This window comes from Marmota marmota, unplaced genomic scaffold (genome assembly GCF_001458135.2).
Source record: "Marmota marmota marmota unplaced genomic scaffold, marMar, whole genome shotgun sequence".
NCBI classification, from domain to species: domain Eukaryota; kingdom Metazoa; phylum Chordata; class Mammalia; order Rodentia; family Sciuridae; genus Marmota; species Marmota marmota.
This window is the reverse complement of record NW_025999927.1, coordinates 2,181,180-2,200,143: the sequence shown is the minus strand read 5'-3', so window position 1 is coordinate 2,200,143 and position 18,964 is coordinate 2,181,180. Positions and strand designations below refer to the sequence as shown.

At 54.5% G+C, this 18,964-nt stretch overlaps 2 protein-coding genes across 9 annotated transcripts in view; one reads left to right on the top strand and one right to left on the bottom strand.

Moving 5' to 3' along the window:
- Pcnx2 (pecanex 2) overlaps nucleotides 1-689 on the top strand; it is a 171,424-nt gene extending 170,735 nt beyond the window's left edge. For 6 of the 7 annotated variants that reach the window (XM_048800374.1, XM_048800377.1, XM_048800373.1 and 3 more), the window contains one exon: nucleotides 255-689. In XM_048800374.1, coding sequence (XP_048656331.1) covers nucleotides 255-428 — 174 coding nt within the window. In that variant the 3' untranslated portion in view covers nucleotides 429-689. The remainder of the gene's footprint in view (nucleotides 1-254) is intronic. The other variant, XM_048800376.1, reaches the window with a different exon arrangement.
- A 3,648-nt stretch (nucleotides 690-4,337) lies between these two features.
- On the bottom strand, nucleotides 4,338-18,774 carry Ntpcr (nucleoside-triphosphatase, cancer-related). 2 transcript variants are annotated; one of them, XM_015504331.2, is made up of 5 exons: nucleotides 18,634-18,743; nucleotides 17,604-17,766; nucleotides 16,945-17,041; nucleotides 11,236-11,442; nucleotides 4,338-4,881 (listed from the first exon to the last, which is right to left on the bottom strand). In XM_015504331.2, the coding sequence occupies exons 1-5, from the start codon at nucleotides 18,635-18,637 to the stop codon at nucleotides 4,813-4,815; spliced, it is 540 nt and encodes a 179-aa protein (XP_015359817.1). In that variant the 5' UTR covers nucleotides 18,638-18,743; the 3' UTR covers nucleotides 4,338-4,812. The 2 variants fall into 2 exon arrangements, with proteins under 2 accessions (XP_015359817.1, XP_015359816.1); XM_015504330.2 differs by having other exon boundaries at nucleotides 4,838-9,377; nucleotides 18,634-18,774.
- Between the last annotated feature and the right edge of the window lie 190 nt (nucleotides 18,775-18,964).

Here is an 18,964-nt window from a genome sequence, read left to right as displayed (position 1 = left end):
CAGGAGAGGGGCACACAGCAACCTCCTAGGCCACCTCCTTCTGAGAAAGGCCTGGCCTTTGGAGTCCCCATGAGACATGCAGCTTCCGTGGCACTTCCTACCCTCAGTCGTGGCCTGTCCCCACCTTCAGGGCCTGCTTTCAGGGACTCCACAACCCCAGCTCCCATTCCCCTGCTGGGGCGGTATGCGGGTGGGGGACAGGAGCCTGGGCGGGAGCCTTTGCTGAGTGTCCCTGCTTCTCTCCTCTCCGGAAGCACTTCTCAGAGCCCTGTGAACCCTCAGATGCAGCTGAGCAGGGGCAGCCGCATGACGGACGGCTGGCAGAGGCCGTGGCAGAGAACCAGGGGCTGATCTGCAGGAGAGCGAGCCAGGAGGACATGGGCCTGGATGACACAGCTTCACAGCAAAGCGCCTCAGATGAGCAATAGCCAGCACATCTGGCCGGAGAGTCCGTCCTCCGCAGCCCTCCTCTGTCCTCCCCTTACCCCAAACCGAAGAGCCCGGCTACGATCCCTGGGGTCTCCTCCCAGGAAAAGCAAGAGCTGCTTAGGAAACACTGACTTTATCTCAGGTTCTTGAAAACGACCCACGTGACAGTGGCGGGCTGGGGGAGGGACAGGCCCCCTCCCCCAGCACTGCACAAGAGCCCACACGTCAGACGAAAGCCATCTTGTACCTTAGACCATCTAGACTAAGTAGAGCCCTGATTAACTCCCTCCTGCCCTGATGGAAGTAAGGCCACTGCATGCTGAGTCACTGACATCTCCCACTCGTCAACGTCCTCACTGCCCTGTCACCACGAGGAAGAGGTGGACCGAAGCGGGGGAGGCACCAGCCATCTAGGTGCCTGATTCATAGAGAAGACATCCTCTATCCCTGGGTCCACGCAGCAGGAAGTGCAGACGGCCCAGCTCCCACAGCCCGTGATAGTGCACGTGGTCACGGCTCCAGTGCCCTGTGCGCAGCCAGACCAGGCCAGGATGCCAGGGTGGAGGCTCAGCGCGGCGAGCCGTGGGGGAGCCGCACGGTGCTCCTCCACCCAGCCCCAGGATTGGCCCAGCCGTGCTCCCCGTGTGCCCCAGGCCCGCGTACTTTCTTCCACGCTGAGCAACCCCCCCCCCCCTCCNGCACAAGCACACTGGCACAGCCTTTGTCCTAAGAATTAAAATGTTTACAGCTACTGCCGCGTCTGTCTGGTGCTTGAGTTCTGCTGAGACAGCTGCCATTTCTAAAAAGCTGTCCCACGCGGTGAGAGTGGATTTGGGGCAAAAGCTGACATTTGGGACTTTTTTTTCCTCATGACCCCCTGGGTAGGGCAGAGACCTGTGTTCCTGCTGGCATGCAGGAAGGACAAGGGTCCAGAAATAGTGCATGGGAACATGACGCTCTCCTGCTGGGCCACCCTGTGGGGATGGCAGGAGTTAGAAAGGAATACAGTCCCGAACAGTCACAAAATGTCCTTGAGGCATCTCGTCGGCCCTGGAGATTGGGGCAGAGGACAGCAGTCTCCCTACCCCTTGGCCCTGGCACTAATGCCTCCTTCTCTGTTTTCGTAAGCTGAGGACCAGGGATTACTGGCAGTAGGTGGGCTCCATGATGAGAGGCGAGTCATGGCTCCACAGGCCCCAGAGACCCAGGCTCAAGTTCTGTTTATACATCACAGCGGTTTGACCAATGGGACGCTGATGTCACCTGCAGCAGTTCTCTAAGTGGCTAACCAAACTTGGCTGGGAGCCCCCCAAACATTCTGGGGCACTCAGGACTAAGCATGGCCTGAGTTGTGAGTGAAGCCCTCTGGGTTCTTTGAGTTCAGTGAAAAGAGACCACAGTCAGTGTGGTGCACAGCCAGCCACTCCTGGGGACCCAGAGCAGAGCAGATGGGAACTCCTGAGGAAGGGGTGGGACCCACCTGCAGAGAAGTATGCGTGGGAGGTGAGGCCTGGTGCACCCTCTCATCCCCATGGGCTGCTCCTCACCGTGCCGCCTGCTGTGAAGGAAGGAGCTCAGGCATCCTGACCGTGCGTGCTGAGGTGGGGGTGCCCACTGGCACCACCAAGAGGGCATGGCACTGGAGTCACTGTGGCCGTGCAGCTTTGTGTTTGATCCTGACACAGGACAGACGTTCACACCCATAGCTCTGGGCCTTCAGACGCTTGCTCGGCCGCAGCAGAGCGCTCCCCACCAAGGTCAAGCCAGATAGGGGCTGGGTTGGCACTTACTGCCAGGGCACTCGAACGTTCTCCCAACACACAGCTGTTTTCTGTATTTGAATCCTGGATGAAAAGTCCCTCCAAAAGGTGTAACACTGTGGTGTCTGGTTGTGTGGAAGTCGTGAGGCCAAGTTCTGCACCATGTTGCACACCTGCCTGACAAATGCCTCTCGGACACCCGACACCCAGCATCTTGCTACTCCTGAGAACTGCATGCGCCTTGGCCCCTGTACCCTCCCCATCCCGCCCAGGTCCAGGTGCTGTACACCTGCCCTTGGCACCCAGGTGCCATCCTCCTGGGCAAGGCATCCTGTCACACTAGACAGAAGGGAGGGAAGGAGGGGCAAGGCATCCCGCCAGTGCCAGCGCCCTGGGACTTGGGGTGGTTGGGACGAGCAACTGCACTGGGAGCCTCTCCCTATTGACCAGTTTAAGAGGCTTGACCCCTCCCTCCATGAGTCACCCCATTCAGAGCTGAGAGGAGTCCATCTGTAAAGCCTGGTGTGTGGCATGGCTGGTAGCAGAACTGCCGAGGACAGGAAGGAGTGTGGGCAGCAAGCCAGTCCCCAACTGGTTCTGCATCACACAGCCTCTTGTTCCCACCAAAATGCTGCACAGGAGCAGCACCACGTCAGCCCCTTATGTCAGGACCCAGGCCAGCTGCAGACTGATGGTGCCCTCCTAGAGACCCTGGTACACTCTGTGACAGGGATTACATCTGGCACCTTCACACACGCCCTGAGCATTCTCTTTGACACGGTAATACAATAATCACGACAGGACTTGCCAGTGTCACAGCTAAACGTCACCTGGGAGGCTTGGGGCGTGTGGCACACTAAGACGCAGAAAGCCTGAAGGAGCCGCAGGGAGCGCTGGCAAGAACCCGTGCTCTGGAGCCCCTCAGAGGGTTCAACTGCCCCTCCACGCTGGTCAGTGCCCCCAGCTAGGGGCCACAGAGTTGGTGCCAACCCTCAAGCAGAGCACCACAGCCCTGCCTGCCTGAGCACAATGCCCCCAAGCCAGTCATTCTGTCTTCTTTGAAATAAGTTTCACTGGTTTCCTGACTTGAGACAAAGCCAGGGTTCAACCAACAGTCACCCTGAAGCACAGACCTCTGAGGGACAGTGCAGGAGGACACATTCCTACATGGGAGCCCTGGGAACCCCGGACACACACAACCACTGCTATAGGCCCAGGAAAGGCACCCATGTGAGTCCCGCTTCTGCTGGGCGGTGGCACTGGGGGTTCCAGGATGCAGGTGAGGGACTTCTCCCCAGCCCTTCCCTGTCCCCTCCCTCCACCCCCTTCTCCTCAGGTTGGCAGGGGCCCCCCGCAGGGCTGTGCTGCTCTCACAGTTTGGCTGGGTCAGGCTGCCAGGTGTGGTGGCGGACATCCTGGCCCACTGAGGCCCACAGCCCACCCTGACACAGCACCTGGCCACCAGGAGTGGGATAGTGGAAGGAAGACAGCCCCTCCTGCTCCTGGGCAGGAGGCCCTGGTTGAGGGATTAGCTCCCAGTCTGGAGGCCACCTGCTGTGGTCCCTCCAGGGGACACATCCAGGGCATGTCGTCTGCCCGGCTGCAGGCTCTGGTCTTGCTCAGAGGCTGTGCCTGGGCCCTGCCCGTGTGCCACACAGGTGCCGCCACCTGCAGGTGCCTAGCTTTGTCGGTTACAGAGCAGAGCACTCTGTAACGAGACCAGAGGTGCCATAGCTGATGCTGGTTGCTAAAAAATCCTGGAAACTGACAGATCTTCACCCAAAATGACCTGAAAACGTGGAGCTGTCACTCAAGGATCACCATGTGGGGCAGTCTCGTAACCCTAGAGTGCCCAGGCTTTTCTACCTCCCTTTACTGTGGAGCCTCTGCTGTGGGCTGACCTTCCTCTTGACTGGCCAGCCCAGTGCTGAGAACAGTTTGCTCTGCAGTCTTACCACCTGCTTTGAGGACAGCCATTGGCCCTTTTCCTGGAAGGGAAAAAAGGCTCAAAAGTTAAAATAATGCACCCAAGCCAACGACCCAGGCAGGGCACTGAAGGAACCTCGCTCTTGCTGCCCTTCAGCCTGAGCGTCAAGTGGCAAGGGCCGCTCCAAGGCCGGGTGGCCCACCCACAGAAGGACCCGTGTATTTGAAACACCAGGTTTGCTTCAATTTTATTTAGCAATTAATGAAGAGATACACAAGAGATAGGGGAGAACCCCAAATAACTTTCCTAGGAAACAAGACTTCGTGCTGCAGGAGACAGAACCCAGGAGAGGCCTTTAACTTTCAGGACCTGCAGTGAACAGGCAGTGAGCTTGCTGTCCACTCAGCGACACTAGGACAAACTTCAATGGAGCAAATTCCAGTGACTACTAGCGCCTTTGCTTGGTCCCTGCTTTACCAGACCACATGCAGCTGAAGAAGAAATGAACAGAAGGCCCTGAGCGTGAGCAGGCTGTGAGGGGCTGTGGTCAGCACATGGCCACCCTGACCTGCTGAACCTTGTAGGAAGCAGCTGTCAGCCTTCCTGGCCGCAAGGTCCAGAAGCCTGGAGGCACGGCCACTTGCAGCAGGCCACTGGGCGCCTCCTGAGGGCAGCAGTGCAGGAAGCAGCCCCACCTCACTTCCCGCTGCTCTGCACCCACTTCACGATATCCGGTAGAAGGAGGTTTCTGTTTTCCTTGGTGACCTGTGGGACAGGCAGAGAGCAGGCTTCAGAGCTCCCTCCTTCCCTCCACCCTGAGGGGAAATACCGACAAGGAGAGCCAGGAAGACTGGGAGGGAGCTGCAGCCATCCCCAGGGACGCTCTGGGATGGGACAGGTGTCTCAGTCCCACTGTCAGCTCTGCAGAGACAACTCAAGAAGTGCCAGGAGCCAGGCACAGTGGTGCACATCTATGACCCGAGCGACTCAGAAGGCTGGGGCGGGAGGATCCAAGTTCAAGGCCAGCCTCAGCAACTTAGTGAGACCCTGTCCCAAAATAAAAACTAAAAAGGGGCAGGGCTGTGGCCCAGTGATTAAGCACCCTGGATTCAATCCTGGTACCAACAAACCAAGTGACAGCAGCTTTGAGTGCTGGGGGATCCAAACTTGGGAAGAGCGTGAACCAGGAGCTGCAGGGTGGTATGGAGGTGGGAGGGCAAGCGGGACAGTCGCACTGGGACAGAAGGAGCCACCAGAGACCCAGGGGCACCCAGAACCCTGAATGTGCTCCCAAGTCAGCAGAACTACCTGGGCCCCCAGGGACTTGGGGGACCTGAGTGTAGCAAGAGGACGGGCTGAGCCAGAGAAGTGACAGGACAAGGCACAGAAGGTGACTGAGCCTTCTGACCCCAGCATGTGTCCTCCATCAGACACAAATGGGTCAACCAAGACAGCCAGAGTCTGTTCCAGCCCACTTGCCCCGCTGCTGCATGTCTCCCTGACCACCAGACTCAGCCAGACTCAGCCAGACTCGGCCCTTACCTCCAGACTGGGACCTCACCACAGGACTCAGCCCTCACCTCCAGACTTGGCCCTCACTGCCAGACTCAGCCCTCAACCCCAGACTCAAGCAGAATCAGAGCATGCAGAGGGCTCAGGGAGGGCAGGACTGACTCCTCCTGTCGCAGGCCCACACGGATACCTGCTCAACACACACAGGCAAGGACACCTCAGAAAGGACCCTGACATCGTGGAATTCACAGAGCAGGAGATGGGTAATGTGAATGGGGGGAGGGGTGACCAAGGACTGCTCAGAAGGGGCCAGAGAGGCGCAGGACCTGGAGGGGTAGCCCAGGGCTTCCACAGCTGGATGCACCTGGGCATGGAGGGACCTGGGCAAAGACCCCTGGTATGGGGAAGGGACGCACTGGAGGCCTGCAGAGGCCAGTGAGGGCAGGCCTGAGAGGAGCAGCGGGCCCCAGCAGCCAGCTCTGGTTTGACTGTCCACCAAGGTCCATGTCTGGAAAACTAAACTCTCTGCACATGGCATTTGGGGCTGGGGTCTTTGGGAGACGATTCGGATTAGATGAGGACACCAGGTGGGGTCCCGGAACCTCATCAGTGGCTCTGTGAGAAGGGGAAGCGGCCCCAGATAGCACCACGCTTCTCCCCACATGTGGAAGGGAGGTGGTCACTAAGTGTTGACCTATGTCTCCCAGAGAGGGCAGTGGTGCCAGGGCTTCTCCAGGTGGACCTCCTACCTGATTTCTCTGTGTGATGGTGGTGGGGTTACAGAGACATAATTCATACATCATAAAACTCACCTCCAGAGTAGAATTCAGTGTTTAGCACATTCAAAGTCTGCGATCCTCACGCTATCTAAGATCAGAACATGTCATCACCCCACAAAGAAACCCCATCTTGTTACCCCAGCCTACCCTCCCTGACCACATCTACCCGCTGTCTGATAACTCTGCCTCTGCTGGACACTAAGTGAGTGGGACCACGGGTGTGGGACTCTGGCCATGGCCCATCTGGTACATCATTTGCCAGCCTCTTCTCCCCTCTGTGCTTGTCTCCCACTCTGGCTGGAGCCTCTGAAGCAAAAGGCTGACCATCTGGGTGTAGTCCAACTTACCGATTCTTCCTTTGTTGTTTAAGTTTGGGGTGTTCTTTCAAACAAGGCTTTGCCTAACTGCTGTTCACAAACACGTACTCCTATATTTTCTCCCAAGAGTTCCATAGATTCACCTCTTATATTTAAATCTATGACCTATTTCGAGTTCATTTTGTGCCCAGTGTGAAGTAAGAGTCCAACTCTGTTCTCTTGCATGTGGATATCCAGTTTTCCAGTTCCATTTGTGGAAAACACTGCTCTTTCCCCCATTGTACCACCCAGGCTCCCTCACAGAAATCAACTGGTCACAGACTAAGAGTCTATTTTTGAACTTCCCACTCTCTTCCAAAGGTTTCCATGTCTACCCTGCACTAGTGCCACAGTTTCAACTACTCTGAGTGAAACTTAAAATCAGGAAGTGCGAGTCCTCCAACATTATTCTTTTTGCAGATTAATCGGCTGGGCCCCTTGTATTTTCATGTGCATTTCAGGATCGGCCTCTCAATTTCTGCACAAAGACCTGACCACCACTGACTTCTGATCTCACAGTATCCAGCATCAGGCGCTGGCCCTGGCTCTGCATCCAGAGAACAGGTGTGTGGAACCGGAGACAGTACAGGATTCCCAATAAGAAGAAAACAATTTATGTCCTGTTTGTTTAAAATACACACAGCAAGAAGAGCATGAGGTCTAAAAACTTCCAAATTAGAACTTGGGACCTAGCATCTAGTACACTTGTGATCCTTCAACCCCAAAGCGAAAACTGAAAGAATAAAAATGGCTTGGTGGAAGAAGCAAGTTTAAGGGTCTGGATTCTGACCATAAAAGTAGAGTTTGGTTAAATTAACACATTTATAAAGCAGAAAAATCAAATAACTTCTAAGCATCTGAGCTCATGTGGCCAAATCACATGCCTCATCCCCAGGAATGAAGACAGCAGGGTCGTGGGATCACACCAGTGCTCAGACTCTGGAGTCACCGAGGACAGTGGGCACGGTCACTACTGCAGGCTCTGGTGGATGCTGCCTCCCGCCTCACATGCTGCTGGCGGGGCGAGTCTGCAGGCTGAGCCTGCAGGTCTGCTCTGCCCTGTTCATCAGGAAACTACAGGAAGTACACATCACCCTTTCCAGGCCCCTTGATCCAAAAGGCTTTCACCTTCTGCCTCTCCGGCATCAACACAGCCATTACCTGTTGTTTTCATAACTAGCCTCCATTAGCCAAATACTAAAATAAGTTTAAAATTTTTTTTTAAAGTTTTCAGTGGTTATATTTACAGAGCAATAGGCTTTAGAAGCCATAAAAAAAAATTCAGCCAAAGTCCTGAAAGAGCAGCATAACTTCAAGAAGGCCTTGGTCAGTGCCCAAGCCTCGGTGGAGTCCCTGCACCTCCAAGACCTTCCTGTGGCTGAAAGGTCTCCAGGCAGAACAAGCAGGACCAGGAGCCCAGCGGCACACAGCAGGTCAGGGAAGCACCTGGGCTGACTGAGGTGGGACTGCTGACATCAGCAGCTCAGCTTCTGTTGGAACAGAGGAGGACAGCAGCCAGCAAGGCAGGAGCATGTCCAGGGCAGCAGGCAGCACACACAGCACAAACAGCACCCCAGCTGCAGCCAGGGACTCATGCCAGATGAGGCGCCAGGCTCATGGCCCCCCGAGGTGCCGGCTGCAGAGGATCTGAACCTTGCCAATGCTGTGATGCAGGCTGGAAGGCAGAACAAGTTGGTGACTTCTCTCAGAGACAAACGGCAGCGATGCCAAAGTCCACTCCGAGCTCGAAAGCAAGTCACTGGAGACAAACTCTTGTCCCAGGCAGCCACTCTCCTGATCCTCCTCCTGCCTAAGGCCAGTACTCAAGCAGCACTTGGAGAGGCCTTCTGGCCCCTCCAGAGACCTGTCCACCCTGCCTGGCCTTCCCTTCTGCCCAGCCATGGCTGGATGCATCCCACAGCTGGACGTATCCCAAGCACGCTTGCTTGGCAGGTCCCCTCCATGCAGCAGGGCTGCTGTCCTCACTGGGGAGCCTGCAGGGGAGAGAGCAGCACCCACAGGCTCCCGAGGGCAGAGAGGCAGGTCCACCACAGCTCTCCGGCCACACCTGCGGGGCATGTAGGCGACTCTTCTGGCTGACTTTCTTCATCTACTTACACACCGGAGAATGTCCTCATTTCTGCCTCACCTGCCCCACACGATCTGGAGAGCCTGGGACACGCAGCCAAGGTGTGCAGTTCTGCCTCTGCACAGAGTGTTCTCCCCAGGTTCCTGAGGGACCTTCACCTTGGCAGAGTCCTCTGGGTGCCCGGGTGCTGCTCCTAGCCTGGAGCGGAGCTGTGCCTCTGGCCCCTGGTCTGACAGGGGTCTCCACAGTCACTGCTTCTGCCTGAGTCAGGGGCCGCTTTTCTCTCGCTGCCCTCAAGACTCGTCCCAATGTCCAAGACTTGGTGCTGAGGCTCTTGGCATGGACACTTGGTCTATCTTGCTGAGGGTCACCAGGCTTTTTGAATCTGTAGGTTTGTGTCCTTTAACAAACATGGGAGATCTGGGCTACTGCACCTTACTGTCCCCAGGGTTCGCTGGTTTTGTTCATTCTGCCCGCTCTGTGGGTAAACTGTTGCTCCGTCTTCAAATCCACCGGTTCTTTCTTCTGTCAACCACAGAAAGGTGGGCCTGTGGATTAACTTCTTAATTTGGTTACTGTGTTTCATGGTTCTATAATTTTCCTGGGATTCTCCTATCTTCTCTATTTTTGCTAAGACTTTCACTCTGAGACTTTCACTCTGAGACTTTCTATTCTTTGTTTGCTTCAAGGGCCTGTGACGGTCACTGAGACGGCAGCCAGACGCTGGGCTCAATCCCACCCCGTGACCCCAATACAGTGGCTGGAAGCCGGTATCTGCTGGCCGCCTCTTCTCCCCCAAGGCACAGCACTCCCAGCAGCCGAGTCTGTCATGCCACCGCTTGGGTCCAGAGGTCCCCAGCCCACCTGCCTCCTCCTCCCCGTCTCTCAGGCTTTCTGCTTGTCCTACAGATGACATCGAGGCTCTGTGGCGGCAAGGAGAACTAGATGTGATCCCCCCCACCCTGCCCCAAGTTTTTCTGAAGAGTAAAGCTGTTTGCCTGGCACCGACTCTGGGGGCACCTTCCCCCCCACGCCATGCACTCCAGCCCCTCCCACCTGTGTGCTCACCGAGTGGGGGTGGGGGAGGGCCTTCTCCTTTCTCTTCCCCACCCCTCCCCTCTGCTCAGACTCCTCCCTTCTGTGCCCCTCCTGCCTCATGGTCCTTGTTCCTCACAGGTGCCTGCTCCAGGGACGCTGCAGGCAGAAGACATTCTCAGACATGGATTTAGACATCCACTGTGTCTTAGGATCGGAAAGGACCCAAGACCACATGTAAGCCAGCTGCTAAGGTCTACTGACAAGGAAACGAGGTTCTGATTCATAAGCCAGGACCAGAAGGGGCCCCCCTGCGCTCTCAGAGCTGATGCTTCATGTACCCTCATTAGTAGCAGTGACAGCCCTGCCTGGAGGACGATCTCCCCTCTGGAGCGGCCTCATCTCAGGACCCAGCACTCACTCTGCACATGGCCCTCAGCTCCCTTGACCCTCCTCAGGACTTTTGGGTCCCTGGTGCTAACACTACCAGCCTTACAGCATGAAGGTGCCATCTTGTGACCTTTTGGCACTCATTGCCTCTACGTCCACAGACACCGTCATCACAAACCTCTACCACAGAGGCAGTGTGCAGAGGGGCAGGAGGGCAGCACTTGGCTCAGAGGCCACTGACATGAGGACTTGGCCTCACGCCTATCCAGCCTCCACTGAGACGTCACCTCCTGGGACAGACCTCCCCTGAGTGCTGCCCACCACCAGGCCACCTGGCCGTGCTGCCGGGCCTCCCTTCCCCACACAGGGCATCCGGCTCCTGTACTCGGCCACCTGCACTCGGCCACAAGCTCTCCAGGAACAGACCCACCAAGATGTGAAACAATGCCGTGCACAAAAATAGGTACTCAGCTGGCACCTACCAAGAAAGTGCACACGTGAGAGGTGCGCATGCCTCGCTGGTCAGCTGGTCCAAGGCTAACAGCTGTTCACCAGCCACAGGATGCTCGGTGGCAACATCACACCAGGGCCCACAGGCCAGGTGGTCTTGCCACTGCTCACTCTGCTGCAGCCCCACTGAGAAGCCGACACCTTTCACTTGCCACCTGCACCTGGGAGGCTTTTATCCTGGGGTGGGAACAGCAAGCAGAGCTCGCCAGGGGCACTCGAAGGCACAGAGGAGGGCAGGAGGGGGCAGTGGAGCAGATGCAGGGGCAGGGGAGGGCGGGAGGGGGCCACGGGGACAAGACACTAGGTGGCCCCCATGGTCTGTCAATGTGTAGAGGATGGTTTCATTCTAAATCCCTAAAATCAGACCTGCTGACATTGCAGTAGGGGGGAGTGGCATGTCAAGGCCCAGGAGCAGGCGAGGGTGCTGCCTGTGCTAATGGGTACTCACACTGAACACTTTCACGTCAGGCCTGCTCCGGATCTCCTCCACCAGGGCCAGCAGCTTTCCCTTGGGAATGGGGATGGTGCCCAGGACGACGGTCCCTGGTGAGGACAGTGTCTGGCGCACAGCCTGGATGAAGGGCTGGCTGAAGAGCTCCATCTTCCCGATCTCGTCAATGACACACACTCTGCGCCCAGGGCCACCGGAACCCACCTGGAGATGGAGAAACACACTGGACACCAGGCCACACCACTCGCGCGGCCCGAGGGCCAGACTGTCCTTGCATGCAGACCTAGGACAAGGGCTCCCAGGAGCTTGCGGCATGGAGCACTTGGTTCCCCAAGCCCTGGCTTCCTGCAATATGTCTATTCCTCTGCAATGGTCCCAAGAGTGACCACACTTCATATTTATATGTACCCAGAAAATAGATGGCACCCAAATACCTCAAGTTTAAAAGAAACAAGACAGCAAGGCTGAGACCCTAAGATCCTGGTCTCCTGACCTGGATTCTGAGTCTTCTCCAAGACATCTGGACGACCACTGGGCCGTTCCCTGCTTGGGCCCTTCCCTGCTTGGGCCCAGCTGCGGCAGAAGCTGCTCCACAGAGCGCCAGTGTCCCTCTCAGGGCTGGGGTGGCTCAGGTGGAGGCCCCTCCTACATGTCCTAACCTCACACAAACCGTCACCTAGCCCAACACACGGGTCCTCCAGGCTGGGAGAGCTGTCCTGGGGCCAAAGAGGTCCTGCCAGCTGACAGGTGGCATGCAGAATAAAGAGCCCCTCCTCGTGACAAGGGCCCCAAGTACCACTCTGGAGACTTAGGCCTGTGAGGCCCCATGATAGATTAACAGCCCTGCTCTGGCCCCAGTTCCCTGGCAAATACAGACCCAACCGTGATGGGAGGCCTCCCAGGTACTGCTGCCCATTGCCCTAGCTGCTCCAGGATGACCAGAACCTCCCTCCATGGACGCCCTCAGAGTGGGCACCAGGCATCCCTGAGCACAGCATGGTCAGGCCTCTGACCACTGTGAGGCAGGTGTCCGCATTTCCTATAGGGGTACCCCACGGAGAGCACACTGAGGGCTCTGGAGTCCAACACAAGATGTCCCACTCCGAGGCCCCACCCATGCCTGTGCATCACATCCTGCATACACCTTCCTCCAGGAACAAGGAACAGTGTCCAAGAATTCCCTCTCACCGTGAAGAAGCCGCTCTCCAAGGTGGGCAGCACTCATGTGCCCAGGTGGACAGAGACACAGGCACGAACCCCGTGTGTGTGGGTGGCGAGTGGCATGTGCACAGAGCGTGCTCAGCCAGCGGCCTGCTGAGCTGTGGACCCATGGCAGGTACAGGGACTGCTGTCCTCATGCCTGCAGCATTCACAACCGTTTTCAAAAAATTCACACTCTAGTAAAAATGCTGATCGATATTTGAACTTTGGAGAAGAGCTTTGATCTCTGCTGCCTGCTGTCCTTCTCCTTATTAGAAGCTGCCCGTGGGGAAGCGAACAGACTCCCTGCTACAGGGAGTGGTGATGACCTATGTCTAACTGGCAAGTAGCTGGGGGCAGTCCTGGCTTGGGGTTCAGCACCCCAAGGCGCCACGCCTTGGTGGGACAGGCACTCCAAGGACAGCAGTTCAACCTGCTTGCCACTAGGGCTTACGGAGGAGTCCACTCTCATCAGAGCCCCGTGAACAGGGCACCCGGGAAGATGCTAAGTGGGGAGAGGGAGGAACCGCACTACAGCCACAGAAAGGAGGCTGTCTGGAAAATGACCATGTTCTCTCCAACAGCACGGCCTTCGCTACACACAGTTCCTGTTACCCCATGTGGCCTTCAGCGCAGTCTCAATTCCACAGTTCAGGACAGTTCTGCCTCACAGAAGCTGTGCCACCCAGCAAGGCCTCGGGCACCCCCTCTGCAAAACAGGAACACGGCGGCAGCGTTCTGAGGACTGAGCCTCCAGCCTGACGGAGTCTGCAATCAGTGACAGCCAACACTACCACGCTGCCATCAGCACCCGGCAATGCAGAAGGACCAACACATGAGAAAGCAAAGGCAATTTTTCAAAGAACAAAATTACAATTATAATTGTAATTAAAGTAGTATGGTATTGGTACAAAAATGAAAGGATCAACAGAAGGTAACAGCTGACCCTGAAACATCACACACACTAGGGTTTTAAAATATGATTTATGAAGCATGATACACTAATTGGAAGTGAGTTGTTTAATAAATGGTTTTAGCAAGCAAGCTAAGTATCTGGAAGGAACCCAACTGTCTCCTTGTGTTACATTCAAAATAAATCCAGACGGACTGACTGAAAGCAAAAGCACAGAAAAGAAGAAAAGTAAAGTAAAAGTTTATGTTAATTTTGAATAGGGCAAAGCTTTCCTTATGTTTAAAAAAATAACTCCAAAATAAAGTGACAAACAGAAAAATAGAATCAATAAATATAAAAAGGTTATCTGCCTTACAAAAGATTTCTTAAGCCAAAGAGGAATAAATGGGAAGATAATGAAACAATTTAGACTAAAAAAAAAAAAACCCAAACAATTGAAAACCATTTAACCTCATCAGTACCTTAAAAATGGAAATCAAAACTAAGAAGTGTTTTCCAAGTGTAAATCAGTGTGCCCACAAAGTGCCTGAAACAAGCCTGCGCTCACACTGGCAGGGGGAGAGTGGCCCTGAGAGCGCAGGCTCCTCCCACCCACACTGCCCATCAGGCCCCACAGAGAACAGCACAGCTAGGTGCAGAGCTCCTGCAGGGGACTTGGTGGCAAGGCCAGTTCCCCTTAGGAACAAGGTGTCCATACAGAGGGAGCCACGGCTACATGGAAGGTGAAATCCTCACTCTGAGATAGCAGATCATCAAACTTCAGTTTTGAAGATTATTAAATTATGAGACGTCTTCCAGGCCACTCAGACCACAGGAAAATCAAACCACGCCGATAAAATGACAGGGGCTGCTCCTGAGTTCTGGACAACTGAACAGACACACCCGGCAGAGCCGGGCAGAAGCACAGCGGGCCCACAGCGGCTGTGCCAGTGACAAGGCCTGACCTACTCATATTTTCTTTCTTCTTTTTAAATATTTTACAACATTTCTTTTACCATGTGCAGAGAAAATTTCAATATTTAGGAAAATAATAAGTGACAGCTCTCAGTCAAGGAGAGGTGTCAACCCTGGGGTGAGCCATCAACACAGTTGGGCCTGAGGGGCTTCCTAGAGGTCTAGATCATTTCCCACCAGCATCTGCCCTCCTCCCTTCCCCACCTGCGCCCCTGCTCTGCTCCATCTCCGCTTTGTCTGCAGGGAGTAGCAGACACCCACGCTAAGGCAGCAACCTGAGCCTCCTGGCCTCCCCTGCCCCAAGCTGCTGCCAGCTCCCGGCACATCCTGCTTCCCTAGGGACGAATGGGCAAACCACGCTGGTCCAAACCGAGAATTATTTTTCTTACATTTTTCAGAGTATTTTTAAAAGGACTCAACCAGCTTTTCACCCCTAGTGAAGCTCTTACACATAAGAGACAGTTCTTCACTTTGTCAGAGCCTTTCCTAGATCCTGGCGCCCCAACCTCGACACTGCAGCCCTGGATGGAGGGCCTCACCTGCCTCACTGGGGTTTCCAAAGCTTCCAGCCCACCTGGTCACCACCTGCCAACAGCAAAACTTGTCTGCCCCTATTTTTGTTGCCTAGTCTTTTTGTTTTTATAAAAGTTAAACACTAGTTCCTTCTCCTTTCTTCATCACAATAGTGTGTGTGTGGGGGGGGGGGCGGGGGAGAGGAGAAATATTTTAGCTCCAGAAAAGAAATCCAGGCCCTAACTGGGCAGGGACGCCCGGTAGAGGGCTGCTCCCACCTGGCACCTGAAGGTCTGGGCTGCTGGTCAGCACAGAGCTTGTCTTTGTTTCCTAATTAAGAAGACAGATGCAGGCTCTTGTTGTGGTCAGTATGGGGACGCTTATGTAAGCCTGCAGCCAGACATGAGTTCTCTCCCAGAACTCTGCCTGCCAACAGGAAGTAAAAATCAATCCAGTGTATTGATCTGATGCTCAGAGCCAGGCTCTTCAGTGGGAATTTCATTAGACACATTTCACTTGCTGTTTGGACACTTAGATAGAGGTATTTTAAGGAAAAATACCACATTCTCTGACTGTTCCCAGGGAACAGCACAGGGAAGGTTTCCAGAGAACAAGGAGGGGGAGGTAAGCACAACCGAGGAGGCCAAGGAGACTGAACCCTTTTGCTGTGGCCCCCCCAACCAGGGCATAAGACCCCGCCTACTTGAGGCACCCTGGGAAGGCTGGATCTCAACTCCAGCAGTCTTGGCAACCACCAACTGCGCTCCGGGGCTGAGGGGCAGAAGGGCACAAGCTGGGAGGAGGGAGTGCCAACTATAAAGATGGTGAGTGCTGGGAGCCTAAGACGGGAACAGCCCTGACATCTGTGGAAGACAAGGAAGTCAGACTCCAGTCCTGGTGTGGTAGAAAGCCCTAGAAGGTTTATAATAGGTTCTTGAGATAAGTTCATACCACTCCATTTCACAAAAGTAAGTCTAAGATCCGCAGCAAGGCCCCTAGCCTGCACCTCGGCCCCACCCTCACCAATCCTACTTCCTCCTCCTCCTCCTGCCACCTAGAAGATTCTCCCTGGACCACCCCTCCCCAGTCATCCCAACACTCTCTCCTCTTAGCTTCCTCTTGGTGGATGTCAGCTCCTCAGGGACCCCTTCCTGGCCTCCTAGCCCCACCCATCCCTTGCTGCTCTCACAGCAGTGCGGCAGGGGTCCCAGCCTCACCCACATCCACTGCCCGGCCCGCTAGGCTGAGTCTCCAGAGGTGAGCTTATGTATGTTTTGTTCATGACCCTGAACTTGATCCAGGACTTGATAATATGTGACAAATAGACGCAAAAACAGATAATAGTCAACAAAACCAAAAGCTGGTTCTTTGAAAAGATCGTCTAAGTTGAAAAACCTTTAACTAGACTGATTAGGGAAAAAACAGAAGAAGAGCTATGAATAAAGAAGGAATGAAAGAAATTTCAGCCAACACAACCAAGTTTACAAAATAAAATAAATTTGTAACTTAGATGAAATGAACAAATTATCAAAAGGCACAAATTACCACAATGAACCCAGTAAGAAATCAAAAACCAGCAGATGTATAACAAGTAGAGATTAAACTCATAATTAAAAAGCTTCTCATAAAAAGCTTTTTAGGCCTGTGTGGCTTCCATGCATTCAAAGAAAAATGAATAACAACCATTCACAAAGTCTTCCAAAAATCAGAGGAGGGAGACCAGTATTGCCCTAAGATCAAAGCCAAAGATGCCAAGAAAATAAAGTGAGAACACAGCCCTCTGAACACAGATGCAGACTCCTGGGTCTCAACAATGAACAGCAACAGAGAAAGGGTTCCACACTCAGGGAAGCAAGGCAGTTCAGTCTTTGTGGTGTGGGTAGCTGGACTTGGGAGCCTTCCTGGTCACCCTAATGTGGAGTACCTATATGTGCCAAACAAGAGGCAAGGCCTTCGTGTGCAGCCCAGGGTATCTCATGCTGCATTTCTTAGCTCAACTCTTTAGAGAGTTTAAACCATAAGCTGCACAACTGTCCTCCCTGCAGGAGCAAACGTCATTCTGCTCCCCTGGCAGCCTCCGTGACGCAGAGCACAGGCAGGCTCAGGAGGCAAGAACACATACTCACGTTCCTCAAGATGGGAAGTGCCAACTGCTCAAAAGAAGTCACGTCCACCACGTACTGCCCAACCCGGCACTCGCGCTTTCCAGGCACAGGGTCTGGCCTGAAAGAAAAGACACTGCTTTGAGGAGGGGTCTGATGCTGATTCCTGTTGCAGCCCACTGCAGCACTGGCCTTCTGCATATCCACCCCAACCTTAGCAACCACCTAGTGAAGAGGCCGCTGGGAGCATTGGTCCCACTGACTCCTCTCCTGAGAACTGCGTCACACCACCAGGGCCTTGCAAGGTGACTACAGCCCCGCAGCCCCAGTACCCAAGCTGTCTATCCAGACACAGGGCCACGAGTTACCATGGGAGAAAAGCACAGGACTCTGGCCCACATTCCAAATGAAACGTGCTTTCTGTGCTTGTTGTTCACACAGTGGTCTCCGTTTCCTTTCTCTGGCACATCTCTCGAGCCCTAGATACTTCAAGATCGGGCTCAGCCCCAAGCTCAGGGAGACACGGACTCTGAACCCTTGGGACAGGGAGGCAGAGTGGCATCCAAGGACCCCACAGGGAACTTTTGAAGAATTTAGCTCTGGTGGAATCAGAATATAAAAGCTCTGAACTTGGATAGAAGGGCAGCTTAAGGATAAAACCCACAGAAATGAAGCATCAGTACCCAACTCTGGACAGAGGCCCCCGCGTGCCGGACAAAGTGACAACATCAAATCCTGTCCTTCTCCCTCCCTGCCTGACTTCTTCTGTATAAAATCCATCCACGAGCACCCCAGAGGACTTCAAATCCTCACTGGCTTTCTGGATCAAGGTTGTTTTTCCAACCCCTGAAAAAAACAAAGAAGAGGTTCATCAGGAGGTGCTACCCTAGCACACACAACACCTGCCACTCCAGGAGGGCAACAAAGGGAGGCACAGAAGCAGGCTGCACTCAGATTTATGAATATGAATCTCACTCTGATCTTGATTGCTCCAGGTGTTACAAATGTTTCAATTCTAGCAGAAACAAACACAGTGAAAACATGAATGGCATCCTGAAGTTTATTCAGATTCTGAAACATCCTCAGAGTTGTCTCATATGCAACCCCAGCATGTGCAGAGTGCTTCCAAGATGATACAAAGATGAGTTTGCATCCAGAATTGAGCTTTGTTTCCTCCCAGGTTCACCCTCCTCACTTTTCCACCTGGGAACCAACAGGGGCCATGCTTAGATCAGAGGCTGGGTGCTGGAGACCAGGCCAACACTTACTGGTGGGAAAATCCCTTTATTCCACAGTCTCCTAAAAATGCATCTCTTAAATCCCAGATCTCCTAAATCCCCCCTCACATACACCGTCTAGTAAAGTAAAGATCCAGAGTCTGCACCATGCAATGAAAAGTTCTGAAGCTCTGAAGAGGCCCTATCCATACTAAAGGCCCTGCAGAATGCTGGGCCAGGCCGACAGGAGCATCCTGATGGGGGAGATGGAATGCTGCAGGTAAGATCCAGGCTTATCTGCAGTACCGCAGTCCCCAGCCATTTACTACCAGCCTCTGCGCCTGACCCACCATAACCTCCTGTGTCTTTACTCTGAGCTGACCTCAGCTTCCACCCACGCTGCAGCTAAGAAGGCCAGTTCTGCGGCCTATGGAAGTCCCCGCCTACTGCAGGTGCGGCCTGCCGCTCCCAAGGCGTACTTGAAGCGTGCACTGACTCATGAGATTCTTTCGTCCTTTAACCACGAGTTTGCACGACCTGTCCACGCCGGTGCCGGCCGCCCAGGGTAACTGAATCCACGTTCCCGGCCTGCGTCACTCATTGGCTCAGAAGGGCCATCTTTTCATTTCCCTTGGGGCAAGAGCGGTTTTTGCGTGGACGTGACCTTTGCTACCTGGGGCTAAGTGAACGACATCAGGTGACGACCTCCGCCCCAGGACAGCACTGATTCGCGGCCACCAGTCTCACACTGGCGCCCCGCCACCTACGGGCCTCGGCCGCGCCCACCTGTGGCGGCGCCCGGCCTCCTCCCCCGGCGCCGAGGTCCT